The sequence below is a fragment of the Macrobrachium rosenbergii genome, chromosome 30 (assembly GCF_040412425.1).
Source record: "Macrobrachium rosenbergii isolate ZJJX-2024 chromosome 30, ASM4041242v1, whole genome shotgun sequence".
NCBI lineage: Eukaryota > Metazoa > Arthropoda > Malacostraca > Decapoda > Palaemonidae > Macrobrachium > Macrobrachium rosenbergii.
Genome location: NC_089770.1, coordinates 19,843,559 through 19,867,375, shown reverse-complemented (window position 1 = coordinate 19,867,375; position 23,817 = coordinate 19,843,559). Strand labels below are relative to the sequence as shown.

At 40.1% G+C, this 23,817-nt stretch overlaps 1 protein-coding gene across 4 annotated transcripts in view; it reads left to right on the top strand.

The window, feature by feature from the left end:
* Positions 1–4,715: 4,715 nt before the first annotated feature.
* Helz (Helicase with zinc finger) overlaps positions 4,716–23,817 on the top strand; it is a 90,120-nt gene continuing 71,018 nt past the window's right edge. The window contains exons 1-3 of one of the 4 annotated variants that reach the window (XM_067131968.1): positions 4,716–4,844; positions 8,800–8,966; positions 9,862–10,782. In XM_067131968.1, the coding sequence (XP_066988069.1) occupies positions 10,177–10,782 (606 nt within the window). In that variant the 5' untranslated portion in view covers positions 4,716–4,844; positions 8,800–8,966; positions 9,862–10,176. Of the gene's footprint in view, positions 4,845–5,416; positions 5,643–5,964; positions 6,272–8,799; positions 8,967–9,861; positions 10,783–23,817 lie in introns of those variants that run through there. The other 3 variants (XM_067131965.1, XM_067131966.1, XM_067131967.1) reach the window with 3 other exon arrangements.

Here is a 23,817-nt window from a genome sequence, read left to right as displayed (position 1 = left end):
AGGAAAAGGACCTGAATTAAGAGGCAGAGAGCAACTCAGCTGGGACCCAAAGCGGCGCTACAGCAAACCTACAGAACTGCTTACAGTGCGACGCACGATACACTGTTTATGGAGATTGACTTCATGGGCATGTATGTCCTTGAGTTCATGGGCATGTATGTCCTGTTTGGTTGGAAAGACCACGGGTCCACAACAGATCTTTTTATTCTCGTATATTACACGTTTACAGTGCACCCACGGGAGAGGGTCCTTGTTGGCGTATGGTTGGACTAATAATTTCTAGAGACAGATATGGAAGAAATAGAAATGGCGCAATAACGCATCTTGAGGAGAAGTCACTTGTGATGGGAAAAGGGAAACGATCGCCCCACGATAGGCAGCAGACAGACAAAGCAATCTGATAAGAAAGAGAGAAGTCCCAACCACTGAGCCGCCTCCTGTTGTTGAAGTACTTCACAAACTTGCGATGTCGGCAACTTTCAGGCCATTGTAACCTCTTTACTTATTATAAACTTGTTACTTTACTTATTGTAACCTTATTACTGCTGGGTCATCGGTAGGTCCCCACTTTGATGAGAAGGAATCAGAAGTGGGTGGAAGATTGCAGTCCGGGAACAAGGAAAAAAAGAGAATTCCAAAGTTTGGAGCAGAAGGAAACATACTGTTACCGGACCCGAGCAGTGACTTGATTTCCTTGAGTAAATGAGGAGGTACTGAATTTCGAAGTGGGCTTCCTATATGTGAGGAAAAAAACTCTTAAAAAGTGTCACACCTTTTCCCCATCGACATATGTTTAACTGAATGCCATTGTGATGCTAGGTCCTGCGTTATCAACAAAGACATCAGAAGGGGATTTCTCTATATCACAGAACTAGAACTGTTTGACATTTACTACAGATGACACTCGAAATATTACCCACATTTGTTTTCTCTTCCTTTTATTTGTCTGGACATTACCTGCTGGTCACTTTCTTTTTACCAGATGTATAAGCATTTGTGAAATCCACAATGACGTCTTTAATATCTCGTTTTCATTACACTTCTGGGATACGCTTGTCGCTAAAGCCTAAGATCCCGGTGGACGATGTGCAGTGACAGTATATATATATATATATATATATATATATATATATATATATATATATATATATATATATATATATATATATATATATATATATATATATATATATATATATATATATATGTGTGTGTGTGTGTGTGTGTGTGTGTGTGTATGTATATATCTGTATATGTATATATATATATATATATATATATATATATATATATATATATATATATATATATATATATATATATATATATATATATATGTATATATTTGTGTCTGTGTATATTGAGAGATAAAACTTCCCTTTCTATTAAATAAATTCATTTCTTTCAGTAGCTTCTATAGTGGCGCTGATTTAAAGCTCACTTGTGTCTCGCTTCTATGCATAACAAGCAAAAACTTGGCCTCTGGGCACGTATTACACTTGACTCGCAAAGCCCGACCGTGGCCCGCAAAGGTCAAGGTTAGAAGCGAATGACAGAAGATTATCCTTCGCCCCCTCTGGCAGTTTGTGGCGGTCTCTTGAGGCAGAGGATGCTAGCTGCCAATAACTTCCATCCTAAATCCCTGTCACGCCACGTGACAGACAAGAGGTTAGAGTTGTGGCGATATTGCAATGAAAGGGGCCCGACTTTACTCGTCCGGTTAATTGATATTTAAAGATTTTATCTTTAGGCTTGAGAGGTTCTTTTCTGTTCACCAAACTGCAAGCAGTGTAAAAAATAGTCAACTGAATATAAACAAATAGCCTAAGGAAGACTATTGTTTTGACAAGCAAAGATAATGAATAAATATCAGCAGATAAAAATGAGGAAAATGAATAGTGAATAATCATAGAGGCTTTAAAAACTGTTTCTTGAGAGTAAAGCCTTTTCAGCACCATGATTAGACCGTATTTTCTCCTCTGCTTGAAATTACACATATTTCATGCTTTCGGCGTTCCATTTTGGTATATCATGGCGGCTATTCGAGTTTCCTATTAAGAAATCAAATTTTACAGAATAAGCAAAGTCGTGCTCAGTGTGCCAGTGATATATGTTTCAAATACTCTGGTATATTTCTAGCTTGTTTGTGTATATTTGCATAAGTATAAAAAAAACTATTCATACATTTACTTTTAAAGAAATACAGAAGCCCCATTTATATGTGAATTTAATATTTTCTTTGTATTCATTAGTTCTGCTCTCCTGCTGATTTTCCCGAAGAGTATTGCTACTGTGTGGGAGCATACATACTTTAAATAAAAGCCTGGACGACTTGCGGGAGGTATTAAGTTCATTTACAAATCCTCTTCGCACAAACAAATAACATGCAAATATTCTCTCTCTCTCTCTCTCTCTCTCTCTCTTGCAACTTTGAGGGGTCCGTTCATTTACAAATCTCTTCGCACAAACAAATAACTCTCTCTCTCTCTCTCTCTCTCTCTCTCTCTCTTGCAACTTATGAGGGTATTATGTTCATTTACAAATCCTCTTCGCATAAACAAATAACATGCAAATGTTCTCTCTCTCTCTCTTTCTCTCTCTTTCTCTCTCTCATGCAACTTGCAAGAGGTATTACGTTCATGTACAAATCCTCTTCGCATTAATAAATAACATGCAAATATTCTCTCTCTCTCTCTCTCTCTCTCTCTCTCTCTCTCTCTCTCTCTCTCTCTCTCTCTCTCTCATGAAACTTGCGAGAGGTATTACATCATGCAGGAATCTTACGTCGCGTAAACAAATAACGTACAAAATATGTGGTGAATAACGAGGCTGGAATGTCGTGGAATTGTAAATTAACCATTATACCAGAATCACTGTGTAAACGTCACAAGCATAACGGCTTAGATAAGACGCAAAACAGAAGTGTCTCTCTCAGCAAACAAGCTCTGTTCGTGTTTCACACGAGTTGCTTCATGTGCAAGATGCACTCGCTGACCCAAGTATTATAATTTATCAACAACAGATGCTCTGCTTCACCCAAACATCTGTTTTCTCTTAAAGAGGAGTTAATCTTCTGAAGAGAGAAGCCCTTCCATTCACATGTTTTTTGGTATGAGGCGCAAGGTAGCGCGTCCTACTGCGCTACCTACCCGGTCATAGAGTGCAGAACTCTTCGAAAAGGCTTGGAAGTGGAGCGTGTCTATGGAAACAAATAGGCGAAATGAATGAAGTGAGTGTTGATCCACTCCTCCTCTATAGAAGTGAGGTGCGGATACTGATTGCAAAAGAGAGAGAGAGAAAGGAATTTGGTGAGATTGATTATCGAAAAGAGTTAGCGTGGTTGACACAATAGATCACAGGTTTTCAAGGGTGATTAATTATATTGGCATATAAACAGCTGATATTGTGAAAGTTTTCTGAACAGAACTATTACAATAGTACCGCCACACTGCAAACAGCTGCCTCTCCCTCTTATCCCAGGTGTCTGTGGCTCCGGCCAAAGGTAACCCAGGGAGTTACTGAGTCCCTGGATGTTGCAGGGATGGACATCACGCGGGCGAAGGCTGCTTAGCCTGTCATTGGGAAGGTTTAGCAGAATAAGGGACCATAACCAGAGGGACAGATTCTTTTAAGAAAGATAAATGCTAGTCAGTGCACTCGTCTGTATATTCAGGGCACTAGCAAAATACATTTATCCTTGTGTTTATGTATTTGTGTGAATTTAATTATATACATATATGTAGGCTATATATCTTTTAGCCTATAGTGCCATTTTTAATTTACATGATGTACAGTATCCCATGGTCAGAATGTAACTTATTTTATTTGGGCCATACGTCAAAGGCATTTGTATAGAATGAAACAGCATGTAAAGTGCAGTCTCAAAAAGGTACTCGAATATTATGGCTCTGGCCATCTATTAGCTTAACGGTCACCATATTAACTAGGCAAAGACCGATACAGTAACCAATGTTGATGATTTTACCCAAAGAAATATCCCGGGAAGAAAGTCATTTATCTATATAAAAGGAAGAGTTTAATTATTATCCCTGGTCTGTTTTCCGGGGACCTTATATCATCCTCTTTTCTCAAATCTGACCTATCCGAGGTCAGTCAAGTTTTCCATTTTTCCTGTTGTGGCTATAAACATATTGTCATCACGGGTTAACTCTCCTGTTATTCACATACATTATATATATATATATATATATATATATATATATATATATATATATATATATATATATATCATGCACCCTTAACGAGGAAACAGTTGTCTTTATAAAGTAGTTCTGAGTAGGATAAAAACAACAAGGAGAGAGAGAGAGGCGAAGTTTTACTGCACGAACCCTCTCTTCCCGGGAAGTGACTACTATCTTATTCATGTCGCAGTGGATTAAGTTAAAACGATAACACTGACTCATATGTAATTTCCATTGGGCAATGCTATGAACCACTACTAAACACAAAAATAAAAAAAAATGTTTAAACTGCACCCATAATAAATAAGTTTGGGCAGATACTGATAACGATCGTTTGTGGGTGTTATTAATACGATAATACGGATTACATACGAGATAAGCAAATTTTACCAGAACTAATTTGATAGTAGTCTTAATTTGTCTTAACTTCATAGTTATCCGTCGTCAGCACTGTGGATGGTTTAGATGTTGATGTGACACAAGTACGGAAAGAAGCGGTAGTTTCTTTTTTTTTTTTTCTTAGCTCTTCCTGGAGCCTAGAACGTTGTTTCTGTTTATTTTTCCTGGAAACTGAGTGGCTAACAAATTTTACGGTCTTACTGCTCCTGAATATATTCTGCAAGATGTCGTCGAAGTCGTAGAGTATGTATTGCTACTTAAATTATTTGTTATACGACTGTCGGTATTAGTCATTGGAAATTTCCCTGCTCCTGCTATTTTCCTCAGCTTCGAAAGCAGTATAACTCATTGAATGGAAATTCATTTGCATATACCTGCGGCCTGTTAAGTATCTAGCATTAGATTATTTATTGGATAAATATATTTACATTCGTTTACTTTTCCTGTAAATGATCCCGGAATACAAAACTGATTTTCAAGAAGTTTAGGGCTCGTGAGGTGATTAATTTGTTGCAGCTCTTATGAGTTTTTTATCAGACTTGTATGATTGATATTGAAACATTTATCCATTGTCACGGTTTCTCTAAAACTGTAGCAGAATATTAGTTAATGTTTTGTCTATAGGTGGTTGTTGTGTTATTGGTTGCCAAGGTCTGGTCATCGAGAATGTTTCAGGGAGAACACATTTGAAATAGGGTAAACTGTTGTATTTGTGATTGTTTTTTGTCTTAATGTTGTTTGTATTGAAAATAAAGGGTAGATTTTTAAGTAATAAGACGACAGTTGGAGGCTTTATATAAATATCTTGTTTTCTTCCGTATTTGTTCATCGATATTTCTAGTAGCCATGTTTGTTTATGTTGGTTGTCAGAGTCCCAAACCAGTCTGAATTAAGAACACACCATCGTAATATTCCCTTCACGTTAATGTTTATTTGTCGTAAGTGGCGAGGCGAGCTTCTAGGCCTCTAAATTGCCTATTCATCGGAACAGAAGGCACATAATAGGATTACTTTGTGGAAAGCGAAGGTCTTTTATGTGCGGTCAGTGATTAGGTTCATTTGTGCGGGAGTTTCCTAAATAATGGACAATCTGACGTATTTTTTGCCATTACTATAAAGCGGTTTTGGTTTAAGGTGTATTTTGTGCATTTGAAATACCTCATTGTTACATATATACCCCAGAATGTGGCTCTTCAAGGTGAAATAAGCCTAATGCTATCACTTACATCTAGGCCTAACCAGTTTTGTGTCGACATCTGCATATTTTGCATCTGAAACCTCGTGTTGGGCTGTTTGCTTTCAGCGTGTTTGTAAGTGTTTGCCCTGGAGTTCAGCACGAATTTTCGTTCGGATATCAGCCCGAGGCATGTTTGGTCTTCTGGCTTAGGTTTAGGTCGTTACCCTCTGAACTGTTGAGTCTTACCCTGTGAGACTCATTGTCTTGGGCTTGGGCAGAAGCAGAGGTAGGTTTCCCCTGTCAGCGAGTTGTAGGCCTGAGCTAGGTTAGGCTTACTTGGTCATGATGCAGACTGGGTATGGACATGTCAAGAGACAAAGTTGATTCCTATCTCTCTGTTGTTTGTGTGCCTGTCATGTGGGCATCCAGAGCTAGTCTAGTCCAGGCTTCGGTAGGCTGACGCAGAGTAGCTCCTCCTCAGGATTTTAAACTGGTAAGCGTATATATGTTTTAGTGAGGTATTTTGGTCTCTTTTGGTCTAATTTCTGTTGCCTGAGTTGTATAGCCTAGAATTTGTTTGTCAAGTTTTTAGGCGAGACCTTTACTAGGATTGCTGAGTTCATAAATTCATATTGGGTGAATTGGCCAGTAAGCTTTAATATCTTACCAAATACATTAGCCAGAGATGTTTCCAACTGCTCAACTCATGTTTTATGCCATGCATTCCAGACCATTATTGATAATGCAGTGAGACACATAGAACAAAAGTGTACTTTGTTTAGCATAACTTTCTCAGAGTGCAGCTGATTAGAAATTTCAAAGGAGGTACTGAGGGTAGGCTATGTTTACAGTAAGGAAAATGGTAGAATTACCATCTTAGTTGGAACACTTAAAAAGACAGGCTAACATTCAGGGTGATTTGTTTTTTATCAGCTTAACATAATTGTTACATTTTGCGTGACTATTTTTCTTCAATTCTAAATTAAAATTTCATTAACAAATGTTGAAGTTCTTAGAGTTAAGGTAGTTTTAAAGTTTTCATCCATGTGTATGTGGCGTTATTATCAATTTATCAATGTATCAAGATCTGTTGGTTGATTTTCCTGTGATATTTGTTGAAGAACCTCATATGTGAACTTTTTCATCTGGTACTGAGCTACTGTGGGCTATTCTGGTTAATGGGAGATTCATCTCACATTACCTTCCATGTTCTGAAGCTCTGTACCTTGGATCTCAGTAGATGCGTCTGCTTTAGGAGTAGTTCTCCATCTGAGACCACTATACTTTCCTGCCTCTCCTTTACCTGCAATTCCTGTCCCTTGCTGGGATGTTGTCTTTACTCCATCCCTGATGGCCTTGGAGAGGTTGGAAGGCCCTGTGGTTACAAGAGGTCACAGAAGCATATGCTTTTTTTCCCCCCTGTTCCTCCTCAGCACCTGTTTCACCTTCCTCACTGAATGGTGGATGCCTAGGAGGAAGATCATTCTGCTGGAAGGCTAGGAAGTCTTTATGCCAACCTTTCACTCTTGTCAAGTGATGGTGATCACTGCAGATATTTGTGGGATAGTTGATCGTGGGTGAGTGGGTTGATTGGTTCGTTAGTTCCTTGGGATCAATCTCCAGGCACAAGTCCACACATCCCCAGTTACCTGCTCAGTTTTTTTTTTGGTCACATCATTGGATTTCAAGGGACATTGATGAACCCATAGGCTACACCAACTACAGGAGTAGATGACAGTGAATGGAGCAGATTGTGTCATGACTGGTCCCTGGAGCATCATGAGCATAACAGTACTGTGATTTGTACCAGCCCTGGCTTTATCAGAGTATGCGCTTTGGGGACCATGTTCAGCCTTGGTCCTTGTTGAATTCCATGCACTCTGGGGTCATCCTGGCCCGTGCGTTACTTAGTAACATTCCACCTGGGGCAACTAATACGCGCTCTTGTTCGTTTAGGTCAGATATTTGTTAAATGTTTCTGATGAGAAGTTTTCTTATACTTCCTGCAGTTTCTTAGTGCACCATTAATAACTCATAAAAGAAATTATGTCACCAAGACTAGAGCTTTTTCTCCTTATTCTACACAAGCCAGAAGCTTGTTTCTCTGAGAAGATGAGACTGTTTCCCCTTCCTCAAGCCAATCCCTTTTTGCATTGGTTTGGATGGCCTGTAAACACTAGCTGTCTTTTGTACACGGGTGCTTAATGAATTCTTTAATCTTTCAGGTTCTAGTAACTTATAAAATCCTCTTTATGCCCCTTTGAGGGTAAGGCACCTTTCAGTTAACGTCTATAATTTGACCTTTGGGAGCCAGGGTGGCACGTTTCAGTTAACCTCTATGATTCGACCGTTGGGAGTCAGGCTTCCTTTTCTTCCAAAGGATTCATGGTACCGGATCCCTTATTCTAGATCCTGAGTCTTGGTCTGGATGTGTAACGGGAAAGATGATGACTACTCCTTGAAGTGCTAATGCCCCTTTTGATCAGGTTTTCCGTTAATCCTTTTGAGGTTAAATCTTAATCTGCAAAAACTTATTCTTATCATGCTGTTTAAAAATCAGTCCGAGACAGGTCAACAAGACCTCTACATGGATTACAGCATGATGTTTGGGAGGCAGTTTCTCTTCAGGACTCTATTCTAGGGATCTCTTGTACTTACGATAATTGTTGTTTGTCCTTGATAAACAATTATCTTAGTTTGAGCCCTTGTATGTGTGCTGCCTATACTGTTTCTTAGTTTTTAAATTCACCTTTTTTTTGGTTTTGTTGTAATAATTGTATTGGTGAATTGTTAATGTGCCGTTAATTTGTAGTGGTCATCATGCTTAACAGATTGCTTATCCTGAGTTTTAGGTTTACAGTATCCTACGGTATATACTGTACATGAAAAATATGTATTTTTGGGGTTTTTAAGAATGATAATGTAGAACGTTGCACCAATTAGTGTCCTGTGGTTCATGAAAATCATGCATAAATTGCTGAAAATGTTTTCTTTCACATAACATTGACCTTTCTCTTTCAGAACCCATCTTACACACTGTAGCAGCATTGAGTGCTTGTGCTATCCAACACAACAAAAGTAAAGGATGGTTGGTGGTATCTAGTGGTAGTGGAGGTCGGAAGGATGAGTTTCGTTGAACTTAGCGCTAGTCTTTCCAAATCTTCCTCTACCACCAGCATGCCAATGTTGTAAGTTTTTACCATAATCATTTATTAGTACTACATTATTATGCCATTGATCCAGGACTATCAAACTACTTAATGTTGTGGACTGGCTTACAGTATATTGAAATTGACAGACTGTTTTTACTTCAGTTTCTGATTAATCTCTTTCACTTGAACTTAGAAGCTACAGCAAATATTGAAAATTATCTCATTAATTGTTTTTGTTTTTCTTCCACAAATTTCATGCATTCAAGTGCTGATGTAATTTGCCACCACAAGTCCATTTTTTCTACTGCCCAGAATTAATCAGAGGGCCAGTCAGTGATACAAGGATTGCTGCCCTGTCTAAATCATAAGGAAAAAACTGTTTCTTGGAAGTTTTACCAGTTATAAAATGTGAACCTAACTAATACATGAAATACAGTAATCACTGTTGTAAAGTGTATGCTGTTTTGACTTTCTTCATTTCTCAAGTCCAGTAAAGTTGTGACTTATAAATCCAAGTCCGAATGAATTTCACTGAATGCATTGTTTGTCTTATTTCTTCTTTTGAATGAAAATTTTCTGAATATTAGGTTAATGACTTTGTAAAACTTGTCGGAGAATAATGTTGTGAAATACTTGCGCGGATGGTGAGAAAAGTCTGATTTGATTATTAATGAATGCCTGTTTTGGGCTTTTGTTGATGGTCATCTTCTTTTGTAGTGTAATTAAATTACATAGTTACTAGAGCATTGCTTTTTCCCTTTCATTTTTTCAGTTAAGAGATGCTTTTATACAAAAGTATTTTTCCAGATCTTAATGATTCTTGTTCATTGAAATATTGTAAGTAGTATACCTTTCACTTTCAAGCTTTATTCATCAAAATATTATTTTCTTAATTGATGTGTTTGTATTCTAAAATTTATACGTTTTTCAGGTGTTGGCAGATGGGGTATGGACGAAACCTGCTGATAAGAAAAAAGAAGAAAACGGAAAGCTACTATTGTGATGATTGTTATTCGTCGTTGATAACCAATTATTCTTACCTCGAGCCCTTGTATATGTGCTGTCTATACTGTTTCTTAGTTATTTTGAAATTCAGCAGTTTTTTGCTTTAGTTGTAAAATTGCATTCTAAGAAGGCTTTCGTAGAACGACGTTTAGAACTTTATAGATCCGCAAGTCACTTAATTTGCGTATATTGTAGCTTGTTGTGTATAGCTTTGATCTCAACAGAAGTTTTTAAGAATAAAATGGAAAAAGCTAAAAATGATCGTGTTGAATCTGTTAGTGAACTTAATGGAAATTTAAGTGTACCTAGAAATCGAAACAAAAATTTGCGAACGACATCTGGGCACTCTAAACCAGAGAGCCCCTGCCTAGACCCTCAAGAGATACAAGAGTCAAGAGGCTATAATAAGTCTGTAAACATGAAGGTCCAAGTCTCAAGCAAGGAAAAGTCGCCACCTCTGGCGACACGCATCCACTGTTCATACTGCAATGTGTATTTTAATACCAAGGTAGAGTTACAAGTCCACTGCAGGGGACAGGATCATCAGACAACCATCATGTCTGATGAAGGTCGAGATTGGACCCATCGACCCCCACCCCGCGGACTCAGTGCTGAAGAATATGCGTTGTGTTCGACGTTTAAAGACACACACAATTGCCGGTTAGGAGATCAGTGTGTTGGGGCTCATAGTGACGCTGAGCTGTTGGAATGGCAGGAACGGTTTGAGTATCGGGCCATGAAGCTTGAACGTGCAAAAGAAAAGCAGTTGCATGGTGCGTCGTATGCTGATCAGCTTTTGGAGAGACTTTCACAATTGCAACATCAAGAAGCACTGATCACTGAGAAGGTAAGCACCTAACTCATTGTTTTTCAGTTGCTGGAGTGTACATTAACTTTTAATTACAGGAGTATTTTTTAGTGCTAGTTGAAATAAGTTGTTGAAACTTAATGACAAGGTGTAAAGCTGGTGGTTAAGGGGGGGCAGATAGGAGAGTAACTTTCATCTCCAAGCACTTTTTCTTCAGCTTATATGAGTGTCCTGCTGACTGCTAAGTTGGAACTTGTGTTTTGATTGTTTTGTTTACTATTTCATGGAAAGAGTGAGCATAACATTTGTGAAGGGCATGAATGAGAGTATATGGCCCTTTGTCCCCTGAATGTAGGTGGATTCCCACTGTTGCTGTTGCTTTGTGGAGATTGGGTTCATGTACGATGCTCTTGTTTGCACAGCCATATTGCACCCAAGTCTCCAAGTGGTTTGCCATAAACCAGTGTTGCCTGCACACATTAGTGCCATGCCCAGTCTCCTTTGGCCTCTTCTAGTTCAGAAGCTGCATGAGAAAGATGACCACAACTCAGAACTCCTTTCATGAACAGGTTATCTGCAGCTCAGCATGTTTGACTGGTACCCACAGTGCTGATCGTTATGCTGCTGCAATGTGAACAGGCATACTAGGCCTGTGCCTTTTCCAAAGTTCACAGGGTAGAGTTGCTGGTTTCCTTATGCTTAATTTATACAGGGTGCTAAACCATTCATTTACAGACAGGTTGTTCATGCTATAGTTTTTGATTATATGGCATCCATTAAGGCCAGAACATTTTATATAAGTGACTTACCAAGCAATGACATAGCTACTAGCTTTCTACACAACAGTCTAACGAAATTCAAATTTTCACAGTAGCGTTACCATCACTTCTGTAGATGACAGGGTCCCACCCACTTTCAGGACTGACAGGTACAACTCAGCAGAGAGGATCAATTTGTTTTCTGCCGGATCCCGATTAACATCGGTAGTCTCGTGCAGTCGCTGCTTCATCTTTTTTGGATTTTGTCCTGTATCTTTGGTGAAGTATTCTCTCTCTTTTTTTGTGGTGGCTTTTTCTATCTTAGTAATATTGTTTGTTAACTTCATTTCTAAAGATAGTCAGATATGTCTGACTCCAGCTCTTCAAGCATTCGTTATATATAGTATTGATGGGTGTAAAACCAGGCTTGCTAAGGTGACTTATGGTTTGCACACTTAAGTGTATCAAGTGTAGGGGCAGGAATGTAGTATAGCTTACATGTCCAGAATGTCACGATTGGGAGTATAGTAAATGGAAGACCTTGAAGTCCCATCTGGACAAATTAGACCGAGATAGGAAAAGGAAGGTGGCCCTTAGAGCTGAAAGTAGAGCTAGTCAGGAGATTCCTTCTTTACCTAATGTGGTAGAAGATAGCTCTGTTTCTTCTCCTTTGCTTCATGCTGTCTCCCATCCTTAGCCCCTACTCCTTTACCCCAGACTCCTTTACCAGGTTCCCATGCTTCTGATACTAACGCTGATGCCAGTCTCAAAGTAAAATTTGATGAAAAAAAAAAAAATTTGAATTACTGGCCAACACTGTTATGGAATTAGGTTCCTCTTTCACGGATTTTGTGTTGAAATTGCCCGTTGACAGTGTAATATTGTGAGCGTTGGGAAGGTGGCTGCCCATTCCAATGGTGCTCCTAGATAAAGGTCACTGTCTCGCTTCCCTGCACTGGGGAGAATACATACCAGAGGTCCAAAGGAGGCCAGTGGGGTTTACCCATGGGCAGTCGCCCCCTCTGTCAAGCTTGTTGCAAGTTCCCGGGCTACGACAGAGCGCCATTGGAAAGGCGCCTCGTTCAGTGCTTCTCGTCTGTCGTCGGATTCAGAAGACTCTTTGCCGGATGCGAGGCACCATCGACGTCGATCTTCCATCTCTCAGGCCTTTGAAGAGGCACCCCGATGTGGCAGACAGCTCTCCTCCTGTCAAGAGATATAAGGAGGCTAGTGTGAGTCCTCAGCCTTCCTGCAGTTTCACTGTTCCTCCTGCTACTGCTTCTGCTCGTCATTGATCTTCTTGGGATAGTCCGGAACATTTTTCGAGTCGAGCACCCTATTTTGATCTCAAAGCAACATGATTCTTCGAGTAAGTGCCCGTCACCGCCTGCTAAGTGCTCTCAGCTTGGAGCGCCGCCACCTTCGACCCAATTGGCGCTAGCTTCGCTGCTTCAAGCTTCTGCACCTGACTGCTCAGTGCCAACTTCTGGGAGCTTGGCACCAGCTGTGGGGCACTCTGCGCCTCTTCCCTCTTCATCAGCACAGGAAGATTCTGCTTTACCCCTGATTCAGTGTCAGCTTGAGGAACTCATGGGCTTTTTAAAAAAGAAAACTCTCATTTCCAAGAGCAAGGACACCTCCTTATCATGTCTCTTCAGACGAGGACGAACCGGTACAAGATACTGCTCCTGTGTCTGCTTAATAGTTGTGGCCAAGATTCTTTTTGGCAAATTTTCCGGACGTCTTCGCGCCTGCTGCTCCTGATTCCCCAGCCTCGACATTCCTTATGAGGAAACGGACTGCTAATGTTGTTTGCCTCCCAAGCTAGTGCTTTCCTCTTCCTCGAAGAAAGTTCTTCAAGAAGTGGATTAGTGGCTGGCCATGAAGAGGAACGAAGGTAAAGCAACTTTTGCCTTCCCTCCTTCCAGACTTCTCAAGAAAAAGTATTGATTCTACGCCACTTGGGAAGCTCCCTCCTTGTGAATCTCTGCCTCCTCCCAGAGAAATTTCTCCAGTTTGGTTGACGCCACACGTCATTCTGCATTCTCTGCAGCCAAAATTTCCTTCTTGTCACCCAAACTGGACCATCTTGTCAAGAACCTGTTCAAGGTATTAGAAATTTTTAGCTTCCTCGATTGGACAGTAGGGGCTTTAACTAGGAAGATCGAGGATTGTCTGGTCTTGGCTGAAGATTTCTCTTCTGACTGGTTGGGAGTATTGTCTTGCGTAGACAAGGCAGTCAGGATGGCTCTTACGAGCTTGTCTCCCTGTTTTTGATGGGATTCCTAAAGAAGCGAGAGCTGTGGTGCTCCTTCGCCACTAAGGAGTCACCGCAACACAGAAGTCAGCCCTCTTTGTTCTTTCCATTAGACAGATCCCATCTCTTCCCCCAAGATACTGTTAAGGTGATCCTGTCTGACCCTCAGAAGAAATCCACAACTGATCTTCTGGCTCAATCTTCCAAGCGGCCTAAGGAAGTCCTGCAGCAACAACCAAGTCCTTCTCTCCTCCACAGCAGCCCTTTTGAGGAGGAAAGTTTAGAGAACAGTCATTCGCACCCAGTCGGAGCCAGGCTACACCTCTTTTGGGAGGAATGGAGCTGCAGAGGGGCAGAACTTGGGGTAGCCCAAGTGTTGAGGGAAAGACATTCCATCCTGTTCCAAGTGAAACCTCCCTTATCCAAGTCACCGATCAACTTGACTGCCTACTTGGCTCACTCTGAGAAGCTTGCTGCCCTTTCTTAAGAAGTAGAGTCCTTTCTTCGCAAAGGGGCAGTAGAGGTGGTTTTGGATCTCAACTCCGACGGATTTTACAACCGTCTCTTCATGGTCCCCAAGTCATTGGGGGGCTGGAGACCAGTTCTGGATGTCGGCACCCTGAATTGTTTTGTGCTGAAAACCAAATTTCATTTGGAAACCAGTCACTCTGTCATGTCCTCTCTCCATCAGGGCGACTGGATGGTCACCGTGGACAAGCAGCACGCCTGTTTCTATGTCCCGATACATCCAGAGCCAAGAAAGTTCTTGTGCTTTGCTTTTCGGGGCAAAGTTCTCCAGTTTCGAGCCTTGTGTTTCAGCCTGTCCACTGCCCCACAAGAGTTCACTCGAATCCTTGCTCTTCTTGGGAAGTGGCTTCACCTTCTTGAAGTAAACGTTTGTCTCTATCTCGATGATTGGCTGCTCTGCTCTCCTGTGGAGAAGTGAGCGGAGGACTTTAACAAGACTCTTCGCCTGACACAGGAGTTGGGAACTTTGGTCAACTCTTACAAGTCGCAGTTAGTCCCAACACAGAAGATTCTCTATTTAAGGATGATTCTGTACTCTCAGACTTTTTGGGGTTTTCTCTCTCCCAAACGGATCAACTCCTGTCCCCAGACTGTCTGTGAGTTCCTAGACCTCAGGACGTGCTCAGCGCTTCAGTGGATAAGTCTGCGGGGGGCCTTGGCCTCAGTAGAACTGTTTGTAAAACTGGGCTGACTTCACGTGCAGCCTTTTCAGTTTTATCTAAAAGCATGCAGGAGCAGGAAAGGCCAACCGGACTCCTTCATTTTCCCCATCTCCTCAGAGATCAAGACTTACCTTCGATGGTGGTTGTCTGTAGAAAGACTTTCAAGAAGGGAAGTCTCTTTTACCGTTGCACCCCGACATAGAATTTTATTCCGACGCTTCAGATCTAGGTTGGAGAGCCCTTCTAGGGATTCGAAAGACTTCAGGGATGTGGTCTGTAGATCAGAGAGCTCTCCACATCAATGTGAAGGAACTAAGGGCCATTCATCTGGGTGTCGAGGCCTTCTCTCCTCTAGTTTCCAGCAAAGTAGTATTGGTTTACGCAGACAACACCACAGCTCTGTCTTATGTCCACAAACAAGGGAGCACCCATTCTTTCTCTCTCTGAGGTGACAAAAGATCATCTTCTCTCGACGGAGCCGTACCAGGTGAAGATTATCACTCGCTTGGTGCAGGGAAAAATGAACGTCCTCACAGACGAGTTGAGTCGCTGCAATCAGGTTTTGCCAACGGAGTGGGCTCTGGACTCCCTTGTATGCGACGATCTCTGGAAACTTTGGGGCAAACCATATGTGGACCTCTTTGCAACATCAAGAAATCATCGTCTGCCTCTCTTTTGCTCCTCAGTCCCTGACCCTCTATCATGGGTGACAGATGCTATGCAGTTGGACTGGACGGCCGTGGATGTCTACGCCTGCCCACATTTTAGATTGATGAGGGAGGTAATCAACAATTTCTCCTCTCACCAGAACGTCTCAATGACCCTGTTCGCTCTGTTTTGGCCCAGGAAGGAATGGTTTCCGGATATGCTGCGTCTGTTAGTGGACTTCCCAGGACTCCTGCCACAAAAACAGTCACTGCTCAAACAGCCCCACTTCCTCAGATTCCATCAAGGATTGTCCGCTCTGGCCCTGACAGGCTTCAGACTGTCAGGAGCCTTGTCAGAGCAAAAGGCTTTTCGAAGCAAGCTGCAGAAGCTATTGCTAGGTGCAGAAGATCTTCTAGCAGGCTCTACCAATCCAAGTGGTCTGTGAAAATTTTTCTAGCCTAACCTATCCTTAAATTATTCAATTATGTGATCCACTCACCTGTTCACGTTGTTCTTTTTACTCTATGCAATCCAGCTTACGACAACAAAAACCACAAACAGACTTACAACCCAACCATTATCGACCTAACCTTCAGAGAGCTCTCTACCTCTTTCCACCATGCTTTCAACACTCCCGCTCCTTGTTTGTTTACATTTTTCTCCCCCCCGCCATTTTCGTCCTGTGACGTCACTTCCTATGACGTCACAACAATAACATACTCTATAAACATAAGGAATGCTATGCTATAAAAACATCTTATAAAATTAAACATGTGCTTTCTTTTTATACATTCTGCAATACCCATACACTTCATCAATGCAGAAAATAAAATAATGACTAACTTATAAAACTAACATACAATCACACTTATCTCCTTCTCCCTCCCCTCCAGCCTTTTCTTATCCTAATCCCCTCTAATCTTCATTATTCTCCAATTCTTTACCCTCTACATAATTCCTAATGCTTTCCCCAGAAACTCCATCTTTGGTCAATACATCAGCTATCTGGTGCTTTCCTTTTATCCATCTCACCTCACTTATTTCTCCAGATTCTATTGTTTCTCTTATTGCTGCAATATCAATTTTTAATCTCTTACTACTTACTCCGGTACTTGATTTTATTGCAGTCATTAGGGTTTTACTATCAGTTTTCACCAGTGCTTCTAATTTTCTCCTCCTACTATCTCTTCCCACAAATGTTTGAAATATATCAATCCTTCTATGGCCTCCCAACACTCAGAGCTTCTGCTTCAATGGTGGACTTTGCTACTCTTCTGGATTTTCTGGATTTCCACCATATAGGGCTTCTCCTCTTACCATCTGTCAATGATATCACATAACCTAATTGAGTATGACCATCTTCAATATTCCCTGAATGAAGCATCTGCATAGGCTTCCCAATAAATCTTTTCTTCTTCTAACTCACTTATTATCACTTCTCCCATTATGCACTTAGTTTTTCTCACTATCTTAATCAGCTTTCTCATATCTTGAGTCATTCCTTCTTTAAAAAGCTTTACTTAATTCACTAACATCATATGATATTTCTGGCACAGTATGTAGCGATACCCAATTCAACTGTCCTACCACTGATCTATATTCTGTTAACTCCTTTTGTCCTAATACTCTATTACCTGTAAATCTTCTGGCTTCTGGTTCTCTTATAGAATTTATATACTGCCACTGATTAAGACAAATTCCATTTTCCTTATGCTCTACTATTACTCCTATATACTTAAAACTTTTACTTTCTTGTTCTCCTACTTGTAATTTCCCTTTCAATTTCCCAATTGTTTTCTTTAAAAATCCTTCAGTTCCTCCATAGCAAAAATCATCTACATGTGTACATAAAATACCATTCAATTTATTGTCTTTCTTCCAAAAGAATATATTAGGTTCTAATCTACTCCTCTCACCTTTAAGCTCCTCCACCAGTTTTACCACCTTACAATACCATGCCTTTGCTGCATCCTTGAGCCCATAAACAGTTTTCTTCAATTTCCATAATCCACTCCAACCATCTTCACTAGGTGGTTTTAAATATACCTCTCATTGTATTTCATCACCCTGTAGATATGCAGTTTTTACATCTAACGTATAACAATTCCAATCTTTCAGTTTTATTACTGTCAAACAAAATTTTAAAATTTCTGCATTGCATGTAGGAGCATCTTTTTCCCATTCAGCCATTTCTTCTTCAAAACCTCTAGCTACCAATCTTGCTTTACATATCCTTTCCCCACCTTTTACCTTTTCAGTTACTATCCATCTTGTAGATATAGCTTTTTGTCCAATGTCATTTACCTCCTCATATACCTTGTTTTCTCTCCAACTTTGTGGTTCTTTTCTTTAGCTTCAATTACATTTCTATTTTCGAATCCTAGCAAAACCTCTTCTTCATCTTCAATTTTTCTACATGACTATAATCTCTTAAGTCAACCCATCCCTTGTCACCTGACTGTGAGTCTTCTACATTGTACTGAATCAGCCCAAGATTTGCTTGATCTTTTCCTGCAAGGCTCAATATCGTCCACTCTTCTACTTGTCCTGTATTTTTGTTTATAGCTCTAACTCTATTTCCCTTTCTGAATTTGGGTATCTCTTCTATTAACTCACTTTCTTCTGTTACCTCACTTTCCCCTTCATCTTCCAGTGTTTCCTCTGCCAAATCTCTTTCTATAGTCTCTTCTACATCAGCATTCCTTCTCCAGCCAATTATCATCTTTCCTTCCTGCTCATCTATATTCCCTTCCTTTGATGCAAGGGATTCATCTTTCACAGTGTGTGTTTTGTCTACTTTAAGTATCTTCTCCTTTTCTGGTGATAGTCTTTGAATCCTAGTAACATGTATTCTCGCTACTTCTCTTAGAGAATCCCCATGTTTAACCACTACTGTTTTACCTGATACTCCCACTACCTGAGCAGGTCCTCTCCATTCATTTTCATTTTCTCTCTTATAGAATACCTCGTCTCCCACTACTGCTTCTTCAAATTTATGTTCTCTGACATTTTTGTTTTAGAGCAATTCTTATTTTATTACAAGACTCATTTTTGATAAACACTTCTCTGGCCTTATGCATTGCATTCAGTGTATCCCTTACTATGCTTTCTTCCATACCTTTCTCTCTGCTTGCAGGACTTGAACTTTCTTCTCCCATTAAATTAGGCAAGGAAGGATTTTTCCCAAATACTAATTGGTTGGGGAGAAACCACCATTATTTATTAAGCAGTTCCAGGCACTCACTACCCATCTTAATGCTATGGACCAATCCACTTCCTCATCATCTTTCATCTTTCTTAAGCTTTCTTTGATTATGCCTACTGTCTTTTCACACAATCCATTGCTCCATGGAGATTCTGATGCTGTGGCTAATACTTTAATATTCCATCTTTCTGCCATCCTCCTTACTTTTTTATTTTGAAATTCTCCCCGTTGTCTGATAATATTTTAGAAGGTGCCCCAAATATCGCAAACCACCCGTCAAAAAGAGTCTTTATAATAGTTTCTGGTTTCTTGTCTTTTATCCAAAAAGCCTGACAATACCTTGTTGCCATATCTACCATTACCAAGAACTTTCTCTCTTCTATCTCTCCCACATCCATTGCTACAACTTCATTGAATGTCTTACTCCAAGAAAATCCCACTACTGGTTTAGCTGGATTTCTTTTATATCTTTTACATACTTCACAACTTGTGATTAGTCAGTTAGTAACTTTTTATTTCCTCTTTTTCCTTCTCTCCCAAACCGTCACTCCACTGTGCTTCTTCTGTTAGCTTCCATATTTTATCTCCACTTCCGTGGCCAAATTGTAGATGTAACTTCATCATTGTACCTTTAATTTCCCTTAGGCTCTTTCCCTTCCACCCCTCCAATAATAATTCTTCTTCTACCTTCCTCCTCAAAATTGGTATTCTTAAATGGCCCTGTCTGTCTTCTCGTAACTTTACCTTCATTTCCCCTAATACTTCTATTTTAACACAATTCTCTTTTAAATTTATGGTCATCCCCATTTTACTCATGGTTTTCTTACCTATTAACCATGGTACATCACAAAATTTCCTGCAAAATAAAACTTTTGTTTTTCAATATCACCGGTATTTCCATTACTCCTTTTTCGACTTGTATGATGACTCACCAAAATTAAATACTTTATTAGACTCTTTCTTAGTATCATTCATTCTCCTCAATTCTTCCTGATTCAAACCCACAACAATGCGTGCTAGTCACAATTCCCACAAACTGTTGACTTACATCCTGTGTCTAAAATTGCATCAACCTCTTCCCAAGATGATTCTTCTATTTTGCTAACTTTTCCTATATAAACTTTTTCTTCTTCTTGTCCAGTTTCTGGTTTCTTCTTATTCTGAAAATTCTGAGGACAATCTCTGGCCCAATGCCATTCCGATTTGCATATAGCACACAGTGTTACTTTCCCTTCTCTATTTAAAGGATTTCTTCCACCTGTACCTCGATTCACCTTTCCCCGATATCTTTGGTTTTTCCACCCTTTCCCAAAATTCTCACAACCTTCTGATCCTAACCATTCCCCCTCCTCTCTATTCCCTAATCCCTCAAATATTCTTTTCATTATTTGTGACACTGTTTTATATTCCAACTTTTCTCGACCACAAGCTGCTAATACCATTTGTTTTTGATCTTCTGTGAGGTTCGATTGTTCTAGTACATGAAAACCTTTTGCTTCCCCTTCAAGCATGCTTTTCCCTAGTGCCCTACTACACTCCGACTCTGCCTTTTCATACCTAATTATAAAATCTCTCATCTTTTCACTAGATTCTCTTTCTATTTTAAAACAGTTTTTCATTTTACTGTAATTTTCCATTAACGTATCTTTTAGATACACTTCATCTAGTTTGGACAGGATTATCTTTGAACCCTCGCTATCCTTAAGTTCATCTCTATCTATTCCTTTTGTTACTTCTAAAGCTTTCCCTTTTAAGCTCATCCTTATCTCTATCCCCGGATATTTCACTTCTTCTCCACACACCACAAGCCAATCTTCGACTTGTCCTCTCCATCCTTTATAATCGCCCTGTGCCCCGCTAAATCTCGGACAGTCTCTCCTCCATTTCATCTCCCAAAGTTTACCATCAGATCCGTCCATTTTTAACGAACCACGCTCTGCTACCATTTGAAAATTTTTCTAGCCTAACCTATCCTTAAATTATTCAATTATGTGATCCACTCACCTGTTCACGTTGTTCTTTTTACTCTATGCAATCCAGCTTACGACAACAAAAACCACAAACAGACTTACAACCCAACCATTATCGACCTAACCTTCAGAGAGCTCTCTCTACCTCTTTCCACCATGCTTTCAACACTCCCGCTCCTTGTTTGTTTACATTTTCTCCCCCGCCATTTTTTGTCCTGTGACGTCACTTCCTATGACGTCACAACAATAACATACTCTTTAAACATAAGGAATGCTATGCTATAAAAACATCTTATAAAATTAAACATGTGCTTTCTTTTTATACATTCTGCAATACCCATACACTTCAATGCAGAAAATAAAATAATGACTAACTTATAAAACTAACATACAATCAGTCAGTTGTCAGAGGACGGTGTCAACATAGTAACATCTCGTTTTTTGAAACCTCTATAAGCCAGTTAGCTAACTTTTTTCTTTTCCTGAGGACCAATAGGAAGTTGGCTTCTTCTACCATCAAGGGGTATAGGTCAATGCTTTCTTCGGTGTTTAAGCATAGGGGCCTGGATCTGTCATCCAACCAAGACCTCAACAACCTCATCAGATCCTTCAAAACCTCGAAATTAGAAAAGCCTGGAGTTGTCTCCTGGAATTTGGACGTTGTTCTGAAGTGGCTTACAAGCTCAACTTTCAAACCCCTCAGTTTGACCTCTTTTAAGAATCTCAATAAGAAGACTCTCTTCCTCATGGTGTTAGCGACCACCAAACGCATTAGCGAGCTACAAGCCTTCAGCAAGAGGGTAGGCTTTTGAAATGGGAATGCAATATGTTATGTCACTCGTAGTTTCCTTGCCAAGAATGAGGACTTTTCTAAGCCTCGTTCATTATTAAGAGCTTTGTCCTGTGAGAGCCTTGCAGTACTATCTTCAGAGGACAAAAGATCAGAGGACCCCCCGACAAGCTTTGGTGCTCAGTGAAGAACCCTTCATGACCTCTGTTGAAGAATGCCCTTTCTTTCTTCCTTAGAAGTTTGATTACAGAAGTGCATTCTCAAGTTCAAGAAGATGCTTTACCTTCCCTTAAGGTCAAAGCTCGTGAAGTTCAGGCTGTCGCAATGTCTCTGGCTTTTCAGCACAACATATCTCTCGAAAACATCCTACACTCAACATTTTGGAAGTGTAAATCTGTGTTTGCTTCACATTATCTTAAAGTCATGGAAACTATTTGATAAATGTTGTACTTTGGGTCCTTTATCCGTGGCTGGCATGGTGTTGGGAATGGAAGCATAGGGGGCTCTCTGTCCTTCTACTGTCTCTTCACCTTGTTGTAAGGTCGTTGAGCTAAAGGGAAGCCTGTGGGTACAGTGTACCTAGAGTATCCGCCAATTTTTAATGGTTGGGGTGGTGGTTTTTAATTTTGGTTGTAGGTGACAGTGCTGTGTCTTCATTCTGGTCCATGCTCAGGGCAAGGGCTCTATTTTTGTCCTTTATCAGTCATCGGTGAACTTCCATGTCTGCAAAGTACCCACTGAAGTAGGGGCGGCTCTTAGCCATACTGCCACGCCCTCTACAGGTTAAGATAAGCGCCGACTAGAGGCAGTATCTGACTGTAGCAGCTCTCTTACCAGGTAAAGTACAACAACCATTGACCCAATGTTAGCAGCCTTCCTAGTTCAGTCATAATCTTTCTTAATGTTTTGATTAGAACATGTCCATGATTCCCACCTCCTCTCAGTGTAGAATCAACTAAGTAATTGCTTGGTAAGTCACTAATATAAAAATGAATTTTTATGATAAAATAAAGTTTTATATATACTTACCAAGCAATTACTTAATCAGAGCCCGCCATCCTCCCCTCAGTGGACATTGGGCATCAAATGAATTGATCCTCTCAGCTGAGTTGTACCTGTCAGTCCCGAAAGTGGGCAGGACCCTGTCACCTACACAAGTGATGGTAGCTCCACCACAAAAATTTGAATTTCTTTAGACTGCTGTGTAGAAAGCTAGCAGTTATGTAATTGCTTGGTAAGTATATATAAAACTATTTTATCATAAAAATGTCATTTCTGTAAACAAACTATCAAGCACTACCTGGTTCATTCAGAACCCCTGATGTATGCAGTACCAAAATCATGTGCATGCAGTAGAGGGTTCACAGTATCTAGCGTGCCCCTTGGTAGTGATTGGGCAAATATTTGGAATGTTGCCAGTTCATTCAAACCATGGTGAACTTGCACATCAGCTCATGTAAACACACTCGCAGCGTTTAGTTCGGTTTCAGCGGATCATATATTGCCTAATTCTATTGGATATGAACTGTGAGTTCAAGTGGCTAATATATTAAACAGATTTTCGTCCTGCTCAGTATTAGGTTCTGTAATTATTACTATTGTGTATGCAGTCCTGTGGAGTAACTAAAATGTCCTGAACTTCCATATAAAGCCTCTGCAAGATAAATGCTCAATTGTTTAAAAAGTAGCAAATAAAGCAAAAATATAAGTAAAAATATGATTGTTATTTACAGTAGCATCTCAACTTAACAGACACTATGGGGGTCTGCCTTTCTTTCAAGTAACAAAGTCTTTTAAGTGAAAAAGACCTTATGTTATAGACTGCACTTGAATGTTTTCTAGACATCTTCAGCTAATAGGAATTCTGCATAGCTCCTAACCTAAACTCTTCGTTGGGCGAGTTGGTAGAGCTGTGGACTGGCACTCGCCAGGTCCGAGTTTGAGTCCCCGGCCGGCTGATGAAGAGTTAGAGGAATTTCTTTCTGGTTATAGAAATTCATTTCTCGCTATAATGTGGTTCGGATTCCACAATAAGCTGTAGGTCCCGTTGCTAAGTAACCAATTGGTTCTTAGCCACGTAAAATAAATCTAATCCTTCGGGCCAGCCCTAGGAGAGCTGTTAATCAGCTCAGTGGTCTGGTTAAACTAAGGCACACTTACTTTTTTCCTAACCTAAACTAACCCCTACTTTAAAAGTAATATTCAATTTAAGAGATATATCTAAAAATATATGGTATGTCAAATGGTAGCATAGGA